Source organism: Dermacentor silvarum, chromosome 8 (genome assembly GCF_013339745.2).
Source record: "Dermacentor silvarum isolate Dsil-2018 chromosome 8, BIME_Dsil_1.4, whole genome shotgun sequence".
NCBI lineage: Eukaryota > Metazoa > Arthropoda > Arachnida > Ixodida > Ixodidae > Dermacentor > Dermacentor silvarum.
Genome location: NC_051161.1, coordinates 15,502,789 through 15,521,745, shown reverse-complemented (window position 1 = coordinate 15,521,745; position 18,957 = coordinate 15,502,789). Strand labels below are relative to the sequence as shown.

The following is an 18,957-nucleotide window of genomic DNA, read 5'->3' as shown; positions in this document are numbered from 1 at the left end:
CAAGTAGACATTAGAAAACCCGCATGCGGCTCGCCAGTCGTGCTTTGGCTACCCGTGAAATATATCAGCATTAGCTTAGCTCTGGGTGAGCTTTGTATGCTAAAGCATCACTAATATAGGACAAGTGTGAAAAGCTACACTAGTTTAATGCAACGATGCGCCGAGTCTTGGCTATACAACATGTATTGGGCTCCCGCAAGGAAGTGGCGTGGTTGAAAGACAGTGCGGGGCGAAGTAGGAAAATACCATCGATCACTCGGTCGCAACTTGATGCCTACAAGTGCGTTCATTACTTAAAATGTCGCACTACACTGCTAATCACGACCTGTCTCGCGTAGTGGACTATGACCGTCTGCCGATTGTACTATGGTGCAAGTGCAGACCAACACGCGCAGTTAAAGTTAACCTCGATACACCTATTCGATTTGCTCTACGTTACGGCATCCCGGCCGTCGCTAACGGAACGCAACCTGACGCCATTTATTATTCTATGCGGCATGCCAAACGAACGAGTTTTAAGCACGGTAACACTTTCCTCTGAATGAAGTTTTGGCCGAACAGCATTGCAACAGTGAATTCGTCTTCTAGACTCTATAGAGTGAAAGGAATATTTGTTAGTACTTGCCTTGGACTTTCACGATCGAGCTTTCTAGGTGCGAGCTTACAAGCAGGATGCATTAATAATACTGATGAAATTGTGTACAAGTGCGTTTTGACATACTTATATATGTGCCGTTTAGCATCACGCGGACTCAAACATTCTCATAGCCCCTGGTAGATCTAGCGACGGAGCAAGAAACAAGTATGCGAGAGTACGGAAAACGCGAAACAAAAGAAAACTAAGCTTTTTTCTGACTTTTGCTTCGCTCCTGTCAATATCACGCTGCCAACTTCTAAAGTTCATTTCTGACTAACTCGCCTAAGCACTGCATTAAAGAAGACGTCGGCGTGCTTCATTCGTGGATCGTGACCTAAACTCTATATGTTCCTAAAGTTATAGTAATTTTTTAAGCTTGCCATTACGTAAAGTGTGCAAAAGTACTGGAACTGAATGCATAATGTCATACACTCCATTTGATTTCGGAGGTGTGGCAGGAATTGCGCACCCTTTGTTATGAACGTGCACCAGAAGTTTTGCCTTCAATGTATGGAACTGCGCTGTGTAAAACAGTGGCTTTTGAAACAGCGAAGACAACCGTTATATGTATTAGAGGCCAGAATTCCCGTAGCACGGTCACATTGGCAGTTCACACGTTCAGGGCCAAAACCAACGCACTATACAGAAGGTCGTCGCTGGGACAAATAACCCAGCCGTGCCACGAACGACCGATTGTGACTTAGCCTCTCGTCTACACACGCTGAATCGGTTCTGGCAGCTTCGACTGTATTATGGCGAAACACAAACCATGCGAGACTACGGGCTAGTCGTTCTCTGTACTCTACGGCGAATAACCACGTCACCCAGAACTGGCAGGTGTCACTAAATGAAGGAGTGGTGCCACGTATAAAGCCGAACTTCACAAGAGGGGATTGGGCGGCGACAGTCGAACATGGAATCAGACGAATGGTCACGTGGCTTCGAATTTGTCAGTTCATCCGCAACGTCTGCGAGGCGAATATTCTGTGATGCATCTGGACTTACTCAGTGTGCGAACTGCGAAGATGGCGCGCTGTTACGTCTGACGTGTGACTGACGCGAAGTGATTGTACGCACAAAGTGATTAGGCCGACGTGGCCGGTCGAAACAAAAAAGAGTGACCTACACACGCTCAAGATGAGACGCTCATCTGAGATCTTCAATACCGTTCATACATTCGTTTTCTCTTATAGTTACACACAGCCGTAACCGCCAACACGTTACGCTTTTTTTTTCTCGCTGAGCTGGAGACGAAAGGTTATAGACGAGTGGGTGTATGAACAAAAAAAAGTGACTTAACAAGTACTTTTCCAGCCTGTGTTTGTGTGTTACTAGCGTGAGTTTAAGTAAAAAGAGATGTTTTATGTTTTTCTTGCATGTTAAGAATTGTATGACTGGTGCAACAGATGAAATGTAGCCAGAAAGTATGCCGCAAAAGTCAGTTTACGCTTTCATATCCGCAGACACTGCATCATATAAATAATCACTGGAGAAGAAGTATGGAGGCTGGCGCTTATGCGTATGTGCGATATAAAAAATAAAAAGAAAGAAAAAAAGAGCACAACCATTTTTTTCCAGATCATTAGAAGGCCCCTGGGAAAGTGCTCAGAAAAGAAGCAGTTATTGTCGCCACATGAAATGTGAAAGCAATCTCTCTGGCTTTGGTGCATCGACTACGCATTGTCTTCGTTTGCCGCGGAACGGGGATCTGTGAAGTCGGTGCGAATTCCGAGCGCCGCTATAGACCAGACCGACACCGCTAGTGAGACCAGCTTCACTGTAAAACTTCGATGACGTGGTAAGGTAACGATTTTGTCTTGGCGCCCAAAGCAGTCGGAATGATCAGCGATAAGCTTTCTGCAAGGTGTAGCAGCACAAGAATCTTCGCAGGTGGCAAAGAACGCAACCGCCTGATGGACAAAGTGCCGCCGGCTTGTTTCGTGTAGCCATTCACAACTCCTTCTCCTGTTGGGACGACCAGCGGATGAGACGGGCGATATCCTTGCCTTCACTCCGAAGCGACGTCGATGCGGTACTGAAAAGTGAGGTATATGAGACACGTAAGTCGCGGGGCAGCACTAGCACACGCTGCGAGCCGTATTTTCAAGGCGTGGTATTGGTTTCGGGGCGTTGTCGGCCACCAGATGAGTTGTTCGTAACCAACCCCGCGCAGTCATTTGGAGAAGTACGGCTGACGTCCGGACCGCAGTTTGAGTGGAACTGAAGGATGGAAACCGACATAAACAGGAAAGCATGCGGGTGCATACGTATTCGTCGGGGCTCAGTTCTATAGTTGGGTGGCAAAGAAAAACGTGCACAGGCAGAATATAGAGCAGGCATGAACGGGGCCGTGGAATGTAAGAGTGTCTTGCACGTAGCAGTAACCGAATGTTCGCCCGAAGAAGGCCTACTATTCGCCCAAGAAAAATATGCGTTTCTGTGAAGGAAGAGGCGGATCGTGTTGGGACCCGTCGTCGGGGATGGGGCGAGTCTGTAGCGCAGCTGGTGCGACCAGCGGGGCGCAGGCGCACTGGGGCACTGAGTGGGCTCTGACCTGGTACTTCTTCTTGGAGCACCTTCGGCCACAGCAGGACTGGAGCAGCGACTTGTCCTCCGAGCCCACGGACGGCACTGGCGACAGCGGCGGTGTCGAAGATGGACGGTTCGGTTGCCCGTTGTAGGGCACCTCGAGCTCCACGAACTCCCGGTCCTGTCGGTGTTCAACGTAAGTAACAGCGCCAACGTCATTGTACTTTATACATAGACAGACACAGAAGTGCTCGCAGCTTAATGACAACTGGACACAGACACACAAGGTAGGAAACCAGACAGAGAGCAGAATAGGTCAGCTGACGGTGTGACCCTAGTCGTAACAGCAGACAGACGTTGGTGTACAAATACGTCACTGCTGTGAAGGACATCTTATATCGTTGACGTCAAACTGCAGAAAATTGAGGTTAAGAAAACGGAACCAAAGTGGTCAACAATTAGTGAAAGAACCGATACACAGAGAGCGAAACATTAGGGCCAAGAAGACAATCTTATACGAAACAAAAGGATCGAATCCCGGCCACGGAGGCCGCATTTCGATGGGGGTGAAATGCGAAAACACCCGTGTACTTAGATTTAGGTGCACGTTAAAGAACCCCAGATGGTCCAAATTTCCGGAGTCCCCCACTACGGCGTGCCTCATAATCAGATCGTGGTTTTGGCACGTAAAACCCCATAATTTATACGAAACAAAAGAGAGCACGCGACGAGCGCTTGGATATAGAATGATAAACATAACTTTCAGAAATACAGGAGTATAGATGAAGACTAGTGCGCCAAGGTATCATATTCTATGTAAAAATTGAGGAAAGTAATGTAATGCGTATAACACTACCACAGTCCAACGCAGTCAATACGGGGTATGAAGTAACAGCGCGTAATGAACAAAGACGAGAAAGGAACGAAGACCACAGGACAAGCGCTGACTGCCAACTGAATGTTTATTACAAGAAAACCAGGCTGGTTTTCTTGTAATAAACATTCAGTTGGCAGTCAGCGCGTGTCCTGTGGTCTTAGTTCCTTTCTCGTCTTTGTTCATTACGCGCTGTTACTTCGTACCTTCGCTCAACTATGAACCAACTAGCCCTCATCAAGTTGTTACTAGTCAATACGGCTGCGCAGAATAGGTAAACAGTGGCCCCAAAACTACAAACAGAGCCGGACTTGTTTGTCCGACCTGTACTGACGTGTCGCGCGCTGCAAATTAGAAGGCGCCGCGTGGTCAGGGGCAACCGTATAGCAGCGAAGGTCCCGCGCGAGCACAGGCACGCGCTCATGCGTTCACGCAAGCGCACCAAGCTCGCAATTTCCTTAATGTGTGTCCGCGCAGATCCGGTACCACAACCATAACATATGGTTTTATTCGCGCGAGGGTAGCACCTGGATACTAAAATACGGTAACCAGATACCGGACCGGACGGTGGCGACCTCATAACTTGCCTATTCGGTATCGCGATTAATCATCACTGATATACCATACTCGTACACTCAATGCCAGAACGAAAAACCACAGCTCTATACACAAATACGGGCGCACTCACGTGGCATTAGAAAGATTGTCTGCTCCCTTAAAAACTAAAAAAAAAGTCAATTTGTAAAAACTGGTTGATGTGAAAGGCTAACTGGAAAATTTGTTACAGCTGTACAGGTGGGTTAGTAGAGTCGGTTATATTAACTAGCGGCGTGGTTTTGCAAGATTGCGGTAGGTAACTGTATTCCACGAATGTACTTTAATGTGCATGCTCTTTAGAACTTCTGTGCCTTCCGAGAACGTCTGGCTTGTGCGAGCGCCTTTGTCTCCGTAGTGCTGTCCGCGCACGCCCTCCACCCCCCCCCCGCCCTCTCTCTCCCTTTTTTCTATTCCCCTTCATCCCTTCCTAAAGTGTAGGGTAGCCAACCGGACTCTCGGCTGGTTAACACCCCTGTCTTCCATTTATCTCTCTCTAGAACAATCTTGAGGTATTGCAAAAGATAAACCCGTACTTTGCGAGTATGATTCTGTGCATTATGCGTGAAACGTTTCCCCGTTTACTGTTCTATTTGGCACTAGTAAAGCTTATGGATATTTATTTCATTGTTGTGAACTTGCTTGTAAACGGCAGCTTTTATTCGCCACCCCTCTGCCTGTTTGTTGAAATAGACAAAATCAATCAGTTGGTTGATTGAAATGGTGAAGTTGCACGCAACGTTCGCTGCTGTGTATTTACGACTGCTAAATATGCTGTAATGCACAATGCTCTGTTACGTCGTAGCATTTATTTTTAAGGTTCTCTTCATCCACTCCACCGGGTTGAGTAAAGCGCCACCCTTCGAGTGAAGAAGACGCTACGCTTCGCAAGAATTTACGCGGAGCGTCAACGAAGCGCAGTGGGCACTTCTGCCGATTGGCGGGGCTTCGATGGACAGGTATCGTGTCATGGCAGTGCCGGACTATTTGCTTTAAATTGATGTACCAAACCCACAAAAAGCCTAAAGGACAAATATCTTTGATCAGGTAATACCTACAAGATACCGAGAAAAAGAAAACGCTACACTACGCATTCCCTCCGAAACAGGTGCCATTGGCCGGGTATTTTTGATAAATATACATTAACAACCTACATTTGAGGTGGCCTTGCGATTTGGTTATAAAAAAAAGAAAACTGGACACATAATAACAACAGTTGTTACACGTAATAACAACAGTTGTTATCCCGTACACTATTCAGCCACAGTACTCGGGCATTTAGAACAACAAACACTCTAATTGAATACGACTCGAATAATAAGGATCATTGTATTTGTATTCGAAATTTATAAAATTCGCACACCCCTACAATAACAGACATTAACGTAATGCAGCGCCGCTCTCTCCAGGCAGCATTAAAACCGGCTGCACTCAAGACCGTTTTCAGAAGCCGAGACCCTTGGATCTGGCCATGCGCGTTTCTGGCGCAGAAAGCAACGAGGGCGTTGCTACAGTGCATGAAATCGACAGGTCTCTGCAACCATTTATAGACTTGGCGCGAACCTTCAAGTGTGCGTAAAACTAGTGCTCTCTCTCTATCTTCCCTTCTTTCCATCTTTTCACCTCTTCGTCCCCTCTCCCCCACTGCAGGGTAGCAAACCGGATGTACGCCTGTGACCACGTTTCTCTTACTCTTTCAACGTAATGAAATGGGAAAGCGTGGAGGTATGCGTACCGTGGTCTTTTCTAGACACCGCAGCAGGTGGTGATGTTGCAGCTCGAAGATGTCCTCGGGGCTGTCGTCCATATCCTGGCCACTCTCCTGGGCCGCCAGGCGCGCTTCCACCGCTTTCTTCTTGCTCACGAACGCCGCACCACTGGTCGCCTTGGCGATGCGGATTCGCGCCATCCGGGCTTTCTGCAATGCGCAAAACACCGCAAGCTCGGCACCTTGCACGAGGCCTCGCAATGAAGGAACGATGTGCCAAATGGTACGAGCTAGCCAGTCACGAGGGCCATGAAGAGGACATCATCGATAGCTTAGCGTTGTGAACAGCTAAGCCCGCGTCGCATCCGACTACGTTCCGCACGTGAAACACCCCTTCAAAGAACTGTTAGGATGTTTTGCGACGTTTCGTTTCTTCCTTTTAAACTCGGGCACAGGACTGCACGTTAACTAACATGGCTTCGAATTAACTGGTAACTCCATCATGTTACTCATCCTATCTTATCTCCAGCAAATAGTAATATGTACGACACATGTTTCTGCGCTTCGATCGTGGTTGCGCTCTCTTGGCCGTAGGCTCGAGAAAGAAATGGTTGGCCTGTCACTGCAACATGGTCAGGTGACATGTTGACCGCAGAAGACACGAAGCAGGCGTACCTTCTGGGCTTTCCTCTTGTCAGCCCTCTGGCTCTGGTGGTATATGCGGGAGAAGTTGGACACAATGACCGGTACAGGAAGTGCGATGACGAGCACTCCGCTTAGGGAGCACACACCACCGACGATCTTGCCCGTGATCGTGTCCGGCACCATGTCCCCGTACCTGCGTGGTAAAGGTGTCCACCTTAGAGTCGCACACAAGTCGCGATATGCGCGGATAGAGCACAACCCTCAGAGTGAACTAGAGCTGCGCTGTATCCTTCTTTTAGGATAAAGGTTTTAGCGCCAGCCGACGAGGATAGACGTTGACAACACAATGCGCATTGTGTTGTCAACGTCTCTCTTCTGTCCTTGTTCGCTGGCGCTAAAAATGTTATCCAGGTTATAGTACCAACATGCCCAACATACAGCAGTGCTTCTTCCCGGCCCCACACTCATTCTAAAGAAATTCAATAATGCGCGCGCGCATGGACACACGCACGCGTAATGAAAAGCAAATTGAATTCCCACATTTCTGCTCGTAAATGCACTGTTCGCAATAAAGTTATGAAGGATTTGGACAGCTGTACCTCGGTGTAATGGGACGCAACGTTCTCCTCATAGCTAGGGCAACCTTGATTCCTAAACAACTACCTTCCAATATTTTTCTTCATTCATTAAAACACGGATCTTGAAGCACAGCTATGGGCTGTCCATCGGGCCCGCGACGCAGCAGAGAGGCTCGGCCTTTCTGTGCCGACGTGGGAGCGGCCCGCTACGTGCTGACGCGCGTTCCGAGGGACAATAATAAAGTTTTACCATACCATACCATACCATTAAAACACGGAAAGTAGTCGGAAGCCTCAACACATTCCTATATTGATTCTTACCAGTCCAGGGTCTTTAAGATGCGCTTTAATATAATTACACTTGCGTTTATGTCTTTTCCCCCTTTATTTTTCACTTCTCCTTTATGTAAACGCGACCGCAGTGACCGGGAATCGAAACTGCGGCCCCTTGCTCAACACCATAGTCACAAAGCCAATGTGGCGGGAAGCGATTGTCGTGCATCGTGTGTGTAAAGGTGAGCACCGGGCGCGAGCCATCGTGCCAGGTGGTCGTTCTTTTTTCTGCGCCTGTGTCTTACTTTCGCGCAACCCGAAGCTGCGTCATGCTTCTGAGGGTCTTTACGCGACCGTTGGCGCTGGTTACGACACACTCGCGTTAGCAGCGCTTACGCAGCACCGAAAGCAGTCGAGCGGGAAACGGTCTCGCTCGCCGCCGAGCTCAGCTCGCGACCTTTTCCCCACTTCGTTTGACGAACAGAAACTAAAATAATATACGGAAGTCGGAACCACCACTCTTGCAAACCGAGCCACGCGCGGGCAAGAAAAATGAATATGAAAAGAAAGGCAGTATAGAAAGAAAGAACCGCGACGAGTACTGTTGGCACTGATCAAGAATAGCAGCGAAGCCTGGGCGCGGTAGTGTAGGAGTTCTCTCGCGGAAAGGAGGTGGGAGGGCGCTGAGGAGCGCGCTGTCCGCGGTGACTCGCGGCACCGCTTCACCGCAAGGCAGCGGAGACGAGCGGGAGAGTATATGGTGCGGCGCGGGCTCCCTTCAAGTGGCCCTCGTATACAGTCGCCGGCAGGAGCGCCCTTCTTTGCCAGCGCGTGAGGGCGACGGGGTGCACGGACCGTGCGGCCGCCCCCCCCCCCCCCCCCCCCCCTCCGGCATCGAGCGTTCAAAAAGATCGATCCGCCGCCAGAGGCCCGACGACGAGAGAAGCCCGTTGCTGGAAAGCGAACAGCCTGCCCCGGTCGCCGCTGTTAGAGACCGGCCAACCGCCTCCCCTCCCCCGCCTCCCACCAACCTCCACCTCACCAAGGTCGCGCCAGCTTGAGGCGCAACTGCGCGTCCAATTGCGGCTACGCACGCTCGAGCTCTACAACGATGCCGCGGCTGCAGCGCGGGTCCTGCAGGTATCGAGCGGCCCATTCCAGGACCGTGGCTGCTGCTGGCCACGCGGAGCTTTTACCTTCTTTCTTTTTCCGCCGAAACGCGGCAGGGAAGGGCCCAGCAAGGGGCATGGGCGGGCCACGTAGTTAGGGCTACTGAAGTTCGGTCATAACACACAGCGTTCAGAAGTGGGCGGACTACTGGCAAGCGAAGGAAGTGTTCGATTCGATGGCATGGTCAAAAGGCGCACGCACAGATGATGCGGGCATGCGCAAAAGCTCCAAAGGTTGCTTCGCGGAAACTAGGAGGTTGCTGCTGCGCGCCAAATACATCAGCGTATTGACTGCACAGTTCCAGCTCGGAATCGGAAAGATTTAGCTAGCGGGTAAGGTGGAAGCACGTGCTTCCGGTTACTCCATTTCGCTACTCTATATGGGAAATCCCCGGAAGTGCTGAGAATTACTCGGAAAATAAATGCTCATAAACGAAGAAGAAAGAAAGAGGAAAATAAAACAGAATTATTCTCTGAAACCAGCTCAATTGAAAAGCTGGATCAGTTAACTGCATTTACAGGATCTGAAGATGGAATGATGAGTAATATGAGCCAAAGCAGGACAACTCCTCTCTCTGGTTGCCTGCGTACACAGCGTGGAAGACTGGATTGGTCGAAAAAAAAAAATAAGGATGCCGTCACGCGGGCGACGGTCGAAATGGGTCGAAGTTATGTCGAAGGTATACTTTCCAAGTGTTCGCCTGTTAATGTTTTCGAGAAAACGTACTATACGTCCGTGCCAAACCTGTGCTCTTTCTGGCCCGAGAACGTGCCTTAATTCAAGAAGAACCGAGCGAGGCACTCCCTGTGAAGCGTGCCAGCGCTTCCGTCTTTCAGCACGGCCTTTATTTATGCACGAAACGTGTGACACGTCACCGGCCTCGCTTCCTCTCTCCAACCACGTCCTTCTTTCTGTCTTCTCTACTGAAATAGGATTCGAGCACCGGCTTCTTTCTCTCCTCAACGTCTGCACGGGAACATTTGTCTTCAGCCAGTTTAGCTTCACGAGGCAGCCATGGACTCAACGGGGGACACGTATAAAGAAGAAAAAGTAAAGAGAGAGAGAAAAAGATCGTTAATCTATATTACTCTCCCAGCACGGAAATTTGCGGCCTAATGTGAACGCAATGATACGTTGTCCAAATCAGAAACAACGAATAAAAGTGAAGAATTCGCGCCTTTTTTTCTCTCTATCAAGAAAACGCCGCAGTTCGGACAAAATATACACTTTAGAAAGAAAGAAAGAAAGAAAGAAAGAAAGAAAGAAAGAAAGAAAGAAAGAAAGAAAGAAAGAAAGAAAGAAAGAAGCGAATAAATAAATATAACGACTTTCCTCGGCACGCTGGTAGAAGAGTAGCAGTGGAACTAGTCACGCAAAACAAAGTAAGCAGCCTGGACTGTGCTGACTCACAAATGAAGTTTATACGAGACTAAGTCATATAGACGCCGTCAGTCTCACGTGAACAGAGTGATACAAACGAAGGGAAAAGCAATACAAAAGAAATAAATGGCCAGCCGCACAACTTCTTACCACACGATGACCATCTGTGCATGTCACCCAAATTTTCTATCAAGATAAGCCATAAGAGGAAAGGTAGGAATATGAAAGTCTGGTTTGCTATAAATTGCAGTGAAAACAGATCAAGCGACATAAAAAGAACCAAGAAGAAAAGAAGAACGAACGATCAGAACATTGGACGTACACCGGCAGCTGCACAAGACGACACAGACGGTGACTCAGATCGGAACCTTTCCGAGACTCCAGTTGCACGCAATTTACTTTTTGCCCCAGTGGTGAGTGTAGTTATGATTGTAAGATAATCGCCGCTGGAAACAGTTCTAAGCTACAGATTGTTCTCGTATCTATCAAGATCACTGCAGAACTGATTCTGCACCTTGTACACTGATATGTGGTGCTCTCCGTTATCTCTCTAATGTCGTCATGCTTCCATGTTGAAAATGGTCATTGCGTCTTCGAAACACTTACCTACATTGCTGCACCCTGCGGTGCTGTGATAGTTTTGATTATTTTTGATGTGGTTGTGCAATGAGCGCATGGTTTTTCAACCTTTTTATTGAAACACAGAAATCCATTGCGACATGTGGCAGACAAAGTGGGTTGTTTAGAGTAGTGTATAAGGGGTCGACCAGCCCATGCGAGAGCGGCGGAACTGAACATGCATCTGAGTCTGCATAAAGCGGAAGATCAAAGACTGAGATGAAGATGAGCCTCAGCCAACAATCCGGGAACCCACATTCCTTTCCCACCTAATCCCCAACAGCGGCCTAGAGCCGTCCCATTCCTTAAAATAAATACTTTATTCATTCATTCAGAGCAGTTCCCAGATTTTTGATGTTCACCTGGTAAATTTCGCGATAAGAGATACTGTAAATGTAGCACCTCTTGCTCTACTTATCTACAAATGATGCCAATATTTTCAGAGGCAGAGTCAAGATTGGTTATAACGAAAGTTAATTACGAGCATACTCATCACGCATTTTAGATGTCAGTTCCTATTTTACTACTACTGAACATGTTAACACGCCTGCTGTTTTGTCAGACCATATTCATTCTATCTTTTTCGAGCTTGAGAGCGCATCAAAAACGGCCTCCTGGCGAGGAAAAAAGAACACACATACTCAGGTTATGCAACACGCGCATAATCACCTAAAAATGAAACGCGCGCTTTTCAGATAAAAGAGCAAAACAGAAAACATTGAAGCTTCAACGACTACACGAGTGCCTGGAAGTTCAATGCACTTTTCATATCAAGTACTACATTTTCACATTCCATCAACGATTCAGTTGAATGGCTTAGTTGTGCGAGCTGAGTGAATCTCTGTGTCCGCAGTGTAAAATAATCTACACCCTTAAAAGCGAATAAGGGTGTAAATCGGTCGATATCTCACTCCCTTACCCCCAAAAGGGTGTAAGGGCGTGTATTATAGACGGATTTGGTACTGGGTGTAAATTATTTTACAATGCGTAATCGCTTTTATGGTGAGAGATTTAGGCTGCTCGCATACCAAGTACCGAGACGGGGAAAATAAAGACAAAATATTTTAGGAAATATTAAGCAACTATCAATTCTGATATGATTATATATACATATATACAAATTACAGGAAATGAACTCTGAAATATGTCAATACAGGTAGTATACCTATTACATGTTTTTTGGAGTCAAGCCATAGAACAGTCTTTAACCCTACAAGGCTGCGCAGGAAACGCGGAATGCTACCTGGTATACTTTTGCAGCACGGAAAATCGCAGACGATGAAAAAGCTTAGGCAATGTATAATGCCATGGACTACCTTATGATCCACATCAAATTCGAGTTAGTCGTGCCTAACGCTCCGAAAAACACGCTCGGATGACACTGAGAGACGGCGTTGAGTCTCGTACGGGGGAATCATTTAAACCACCTGGTTAGGTTTCTTTAACGGTATTCGAAGTACGCAACTAAGTGGAGGGCTTTCAAACCTCAATAGGCTATAACGTGCCCGTGCTATTCCGGATATCATCAAATTTGGTCATAATGTTCGATTCCTCCACATTTGCGCTTTGAGCCCGTGTTAACTATTCTGAGCTGACAACATTCGACAAATTCTACAATATGACGGAATTTTAGTATCCGAAATAACACTCTCGGTTAAAAGCGAAGCTGCAACCGAACTCGCAATTTGGATCTCAGCATCCTAACACTTGACGCGATAGTTATTTTGTATCATGAATGCTACGAGTTTGATAGGTGAGTTGCTGTCGCGGCTAATACCTGTCCTTTTCCCACAATCATCATCATCATCATCGGCATTTATGTCCACTGCAGGATGAAGGCCTCTCCCATTGAGGTCTCCAATTACCCCTGTCTTGCGCTAGCTGATTCCAACTTGTGCCTACAAATTTCATAACTTCATCCCCACACCTAGTTTTCTGTCGTTCGCGACTGCGCTTCCTTTCTCTTGGTATCCATTCTGTAACTCTAATGGTCCACCGGTTATCCATCCTACGCATTACATGGCCTGCCCAGCTCCAGTGTCTTCTCTTAATGTCAATTAGAATATCGGCTATCCCCGTTTGCTCTCTGATCCACACCGTTCTCTTCCTGCCCCTTAACATTAGGCCGAGCATTTTTCGTTCCATCACTCTCTGTGTGGTCCTTTACTTGTTCTCGAACTTCTTTGTTAACCTCCAAGTTTCTGCCGCACTTGTTAGCACCGGTAGAATGCAATGATTGTACACTTTTCTTTTCAATGACAGTGGTAAGCTCCCAGTCAGGATTTGACAATGCCTGCAGCATGCACTCCAACCCAAATTTTATTCTTCTATCTGTTTCCTTCTCATGATCAGGGTCCCCTGTGAGTAATTGACGTAGATAAACTCCTTTACAGACTCTATAGACGACGACTGGCGATCCTTAATACTTGTTCCCTTGCCAGGCTATTTAAAATTATCTTTGTCTTCTGCATATTAATCTTCAACCCCACTCTTACACTTTCTCGGTTAAGGTCCAAGCGTAAGTGTAGTTCGACCTTTACAGGTTCGCATTTCACGCCGGCAACTCACATATTATGAATTGGCCTATATATATATATATATATATATATATATATATATATATATATATATATATATATATATATATATATATATATATATTGCCACCTATACTACGGCTAATGTGCTGGCTAACGCCTTCGTTCTCTACTGAGTTACGCTAATGAATCAACAAAGGCTACCTAAATATCCCCACTGCAACAGATATATACGCCTTCAAGCGCATCATTCCTTAATTAAAGCGCATATGTTTCTAGAAGCGTTCGGCTATTAAACACTAACATGTTCCATTTAAACAGACCTACCTGGAACGACAAGCCACCCCTTCAAACAGTGACGAGTGGGAAAAATTACGCTCAAAAAAAAAAGAAAAAGAAAGAAAAAAAAGAGGGAGAGAGAGAGAGGAAAGTAATAGCGAACTAGAGCTGGTCGGCTCTATAAGTAGAGAAAGACGGCGTCCGAACCGGTTCCCACTCAAGCTTCTCGTCGCGCTTAGGCTGCGTGGGCCATTGCGCGATGACCAGCTCTACGTTTATAGAGGGTGGGAGGAACCGAGAGACGGCGTTGCCTTCGCGACACGAGTGGCCATTTCGGGGGAAGCGCTCGTTACGGCGCCATCTACGAGTGTCAACCGCTTATGGCCCGACGACGACGACGCGAACGGACCACCAGTGCGCCGCCGCCGCCGCTCGTGAGGCGAAAACCCGGAACGAGCGGCCGTTATGCCATCCGGCAGCCCAGTACGACGGTCGATTAATGCCGTCGCGCGCGCTGCTATGCCGAAAGGGGCTCTGGCGAGTCGAATGAAAAAAACAAAACGGCGCGGAATCTTCTGTTATGCTTCGCTTGACGGCACGGATCGTTCGCTACCTTCGCTCGCCGGCCAGACTGTATGCACGCATCAGTGTGCGCAGAACTAGAACCGCCCCTCGCAGAAAGACACAAAAGAATTCACTTCGCACAAGAACAAGGGATATGGTGAACGAGAGCCCGGAACACAAGCCATGGCGCGGTGTCTGCTTTAGTAAATGGGAGTCAGTGGGCCTGGCTTCTTTGTTTTTGCATATATACCTGGCATTTACCTCAGGGCCTGATCCATCGATTCACAAATGAGGGCTTCCGTTCTCGACGGTACCTTGCGTAAGTCTTAAGCACGGTTATATCATAATCTGGGCGCCGTGGCCGCGTATCGTGCATATTTGCATAACGAGAAGCGCGAAGAAAAAAGCGGCGAATGCTTGCCATTGTTATCCGCCCAAAAGTTAGAGACAAGGCACGCCAGTTTGGAACTGCGCTGTATCATCTCAGCCGCTGCAGCTGAGATGAAACTAGAGAGAAATTTCATTTGAAACAAAGGCAGAGAAGTCGGCCTAAGATTAGGGCGGTCTTGCTACTCTGCACAGAGAAAAAGAAGCACAGAAAAGACGGGATGAGTAACGACGGGGAAAGATTAGAGGGATGCTAGATGCACAGTCGTGCACGGGACTGCTAATGGCACCGACCAACTTCGATGCTGAGGCGATGTTCCAGAAGATTCCGCAATGCATAGCACTCGTATACTTTGTTGCGACCACTGACGCAAGGGAATGCCCTTAAAGAAGTGGCAGAAGTCGATGCGCGGCAAAGGGATAGACTGGCACTGAATCGTGGGCTTAGAAGAGGCACATAAAATCCTTGATTCTTAAGCTCGGTTACTGAAGAGCTTCGATGAGCGGCTCCAGCACAGCAAGCACGTTTACAGCGGGCACGTGTTAGGAATAGCGCGGAAGACGGTGAACGATTGTATGCGGTTCAGCAATAGACGAAGCTGCGACATGCTTGCCACCGTCATCGGCACGAGTGGGGAAAATCTCAACGAATGACGCAAATTACTGCTGTTAACGCTCTTTTCTTCCCGGCGTTGGGTTAGCATAAGGAAATCTTGCTTGGGTGGATCATTTTCGAGATTATGCAGAACAGCGCGTGAAAGAAAAAAAAAATGTGGTTGATCCCTCTTATATAGGAATCGGTATAGAACACGAAAGTGAAACGTGTCTTCACAGAAGTAGTGTAATGTTTATTGCACATTGATATATAATGTCTATTGGTGTTTTGTGGCTAAAGCGCCCTTAGGCGTTGATGCACCCACGCTGACGCCTGGTGGCACGTCTCCTCCATCACGACTACCAACGTCGATGACCATGAGCAACCGTCGTGCATATGGAAGCTGCACTACGCTGCACACGCTAGCACAACGCGAAAGACGAAGCACGTAACTGACACACTAATACAACGCGCAAGACAAAGCACGTAACTGAATCGTCACCGAGTCAAATCAGCGCGTACAGCGCGTCGTAATTGCAGCCTCCGCGATCAACTTCAGAAACATTTTCAGAGCTAATTGCGGAGGCCACGCTCCGCTGTGCTGAGTACGGTAAACGCCACCTAGGTGGCGTTGGTAGTGCTTCTTGATGCCAGCGTCCCTTCGAATGCTGGCATCGAGGCGTCGTAGTGCTGAGACCACCGAAGCGTTCACTGTCGGTGCGCGTTAGTGTCATAATGCAGTACTTCTCTTTTCTGCTCGTAGGCGGCGGCACCGCCCCGAGCAAGAGCGCGGGTACACGGAGGAGTGTTAGATATATAAGGCGCGTCTGTGTAGCTCTCTGCAAATGCGTTTGTGGCGCAATGGGTTAAACGCTCGGCGATCTATCGTCGCGGACCGAGAGGTCGTGGGTTCGATTTCCAAATTTTGCATGTTGTGGAACTTTTTCTTCTGGTTTCTTTCTTTGTATTATGTTCGTGTATGTTCGTGTGACGTATTTCCGTGACGGAAATACGTCAGTGAAGTCTTGGTGGACCCCGGCATAAAACACTTTCGTGTTAAAAAAAAAAACGATTTTCTCGATTACACCAACAGCGGTATTATGACCATTGGCGTGATAGCCGGCACTTGCGCTCACCTCGAACGCTCTAATCACTGAGCCGTCACCTGAACTATGTCGGTAGTGCTTTGTGAATGACACGCAAGACGCGCGACATTGGATAATTAGGAATGCGCAGTTTCCAGAAACGCAACGACATAATATGCGTGAACAGGTAATTTACTCTAGAGAATAGACTTCGTTTGGTAATTTGGAAGTGCCTCATGAGAAAGAGGTGTTACTTAGACCCACAACAGTAGATGAAGAAGTGATGCGAAAACACGCACGGCAACACGGCGAAGAACGCTCATAGCAAGGATCATATGGGCGCGTTCTTATTGGTAACGTTGAGGCCGGGTTCTGTCCGGAATTAGCGGAGCGTAGACGCCGTGAAGAGGGAGGCTGTGCGCCTGTAGTCAGTTGAGTGGTACGAAATCGCTGAAGAACTTTTACAAACAGAACTTACTGTTTTATCTCTCTCTCTCTCTCTTTTTCTTCTTCTTTCTTTTCTTTTTTTTCTTTTTTTGTTTGTACCTGCCGCGTAACACCTCCAGCACTCTAGTGTTAACACGCATACACTTTACGAGCCCCCATGTGGGGCATAACGTGCCCTCATTCGCGTAGATAGAACCATCGACTACCGTGCCGCTTTCGCGCATGCGTTCAAACTTGACCTACTTACTAGTCCAAATTAAGCAATCCTATTTGCGCTAACTTTGTTTGCTCTTTTTTGGGCGCCGGTGTCAACACTATGAATAGTATGTGTGCCGCTGGAGGCGGGGCGCGTGGACTGGCGGCTAGCAATCGATCATCTATCGATACAGCGCAATAGGGTAGAACAATGCATTAATCGAACAAGCGGTATATAAAGAGACGGAGAGAAATGATATTGTTACAATATGAAGAAAGGTATGGGTGCAGAAAGGTATGTATATCCAGCAAGCCGAGGAAGCTACCGAGAGGGTCTCTCTGCTGCCCCAGGCGCGGCCTAGACCCAGGCCATCAATTTGTATTATATTCAATGAAGTTGTCTCACTCACAGGTACGGATGTTAACCAAAGGTTGTTGTAATTGGCTACCTTAGCTGTATACCTTTAAGAAGAGAAAATATTGCACAATATAAAATAAAATAATAAAAAAGCCGGCAGATCCCACGCCCTGTGGGAATGTTATGCGAAGCAGAGGGCGGATAGCCTACCAAGTTAACGAAACGACCATGAGAGCACGAAGACGTAGGCGGCTCTTTCATGACCTACATCAAACGCATGTCATGACATTCATGTCATGAGTATTCAGGAGTCCCTTTAGCTACACCCAAGAGATCTTAATCCTAAGGCCTAGTCATGCTCATGACTATGACTTCGACCATCAACCTTTAGTGCTTCCTTCACTTAGTACCCACGTCCAAACCCATTTCAGTGGTTTTTGAGTGCTAATATTTTCGCTGAGTCATTGTCATTTATGCTGAGTCATGCTCATGCCTATGATTTCTAGCAGCATCCTTGTGTGTTTTCTTCACTTTGTGCCCACGTCCGAACCGATTCCAGTGGTTTCTGAGTGTTAATCTTTTTTCGCTGAGTCATTGTCATTTTGCTGAGTCATGCTCATGACTATGACTTCTACCATCATCCTTTAGTGTTCCCTTCACTTAGTGCCCACGTCCGAGCCCATTCCAGTGGTTTTTGAGCGTTAATATTTTTTGCTGAGTCATTGCAATTTTTGCTGAGTCATGCTCATGATTATTACTTCTACCAGCACCCTGTAGTGTTTTCTTAACTTAGTACCCACGTCCGAAACCATTTGAGTGGTTTTTGAGAGTTGAACTTTTTCGCTGGGTCATTGTCATGACCTACATGACACGCATGTGATGATATTCATGTCATGACATATCATTTATGTTCGTCATGTACTCTTGTCATAGTATGCCAATTTTGGTACATACCAAGTTAACGAAACGACCATAAGAGCACAAAGTCGTAGGCGGCTAGATAGATAGATACGGTCAAAGTAGCAAATGTTCGCCAAGAAATGCTTCGCATTTAATATTAGTGTTGTGATCGGCCGTTTACCCCGCGAAACAAATCGCTCCCGGAGAACGCCACGACAATGGTACACGAGCCGACACCCTTGTCAGAGCCATCTCCAACTGCGATGAGCCAAGGCAAACAGTTGTCCACCGCCAGGACGGGTTTGGGCAATTTCCAAGGGGACATTCCTTCACATGGCCTTCGGGGCGACTAAAAAGGAGCAAACCAGACACAGACGCCCTTCTGGGATACCACCTGGCCCAAACTGCCGCGTCCGCGTCGGAAAAAGGGGTCATTGTGTTTCCCTATTTCCCTGTTCGTGCACAGTGACGTGCGTGTGTCTTGGGCGAAGCTCTCCTCGGAGGAAAAAGGCTGCAGACCTCCGGATTGGCGGGGGATGATGTCTCCGAATAGACGTCATTTCGTATTACGTCCGCTTAGCGGTCTCCGGTGTGTATACAGATC

The 18,957-nt window shown here is 47.6% G+C and overlaps 1 protein-coding gene across 2 annotated transcripts in view; it reads right to left on the bottom strand.

Annotated features, from left to right (window-relative positions):
• LOC119460667 (potassium voltage-gated channel protein Shal) overlaps positions 1 to 18,957 on the bottom strand; it is a 212,745-nt gene that overhangs the window by 24,590 nt on the left and 169,198 nt on the right. For both annotated transcript variants that reach the window (XM_037721705.2, XM_037721706.2), the window contains exons 2-4: positions 7,018 to 7,180; positions 6,370 to 6,552; positions 3,192 to 3,347 (exon numbers count right to left, since the gene is read on the bottom strand). In XM_037721705.2, the coding sequence (XP_037577633.1) occupies positions 3,192 to 3,347; positions 6,370 to 6,552; positions 7,018 to 7,180 (502 nt within the window). The remainder of the gene's footprint in view (positions 1 to 3,191; positions 3,348 to 6,369; positions 6,553 to 7,017; positions 7,181 to 18,957) is intronic.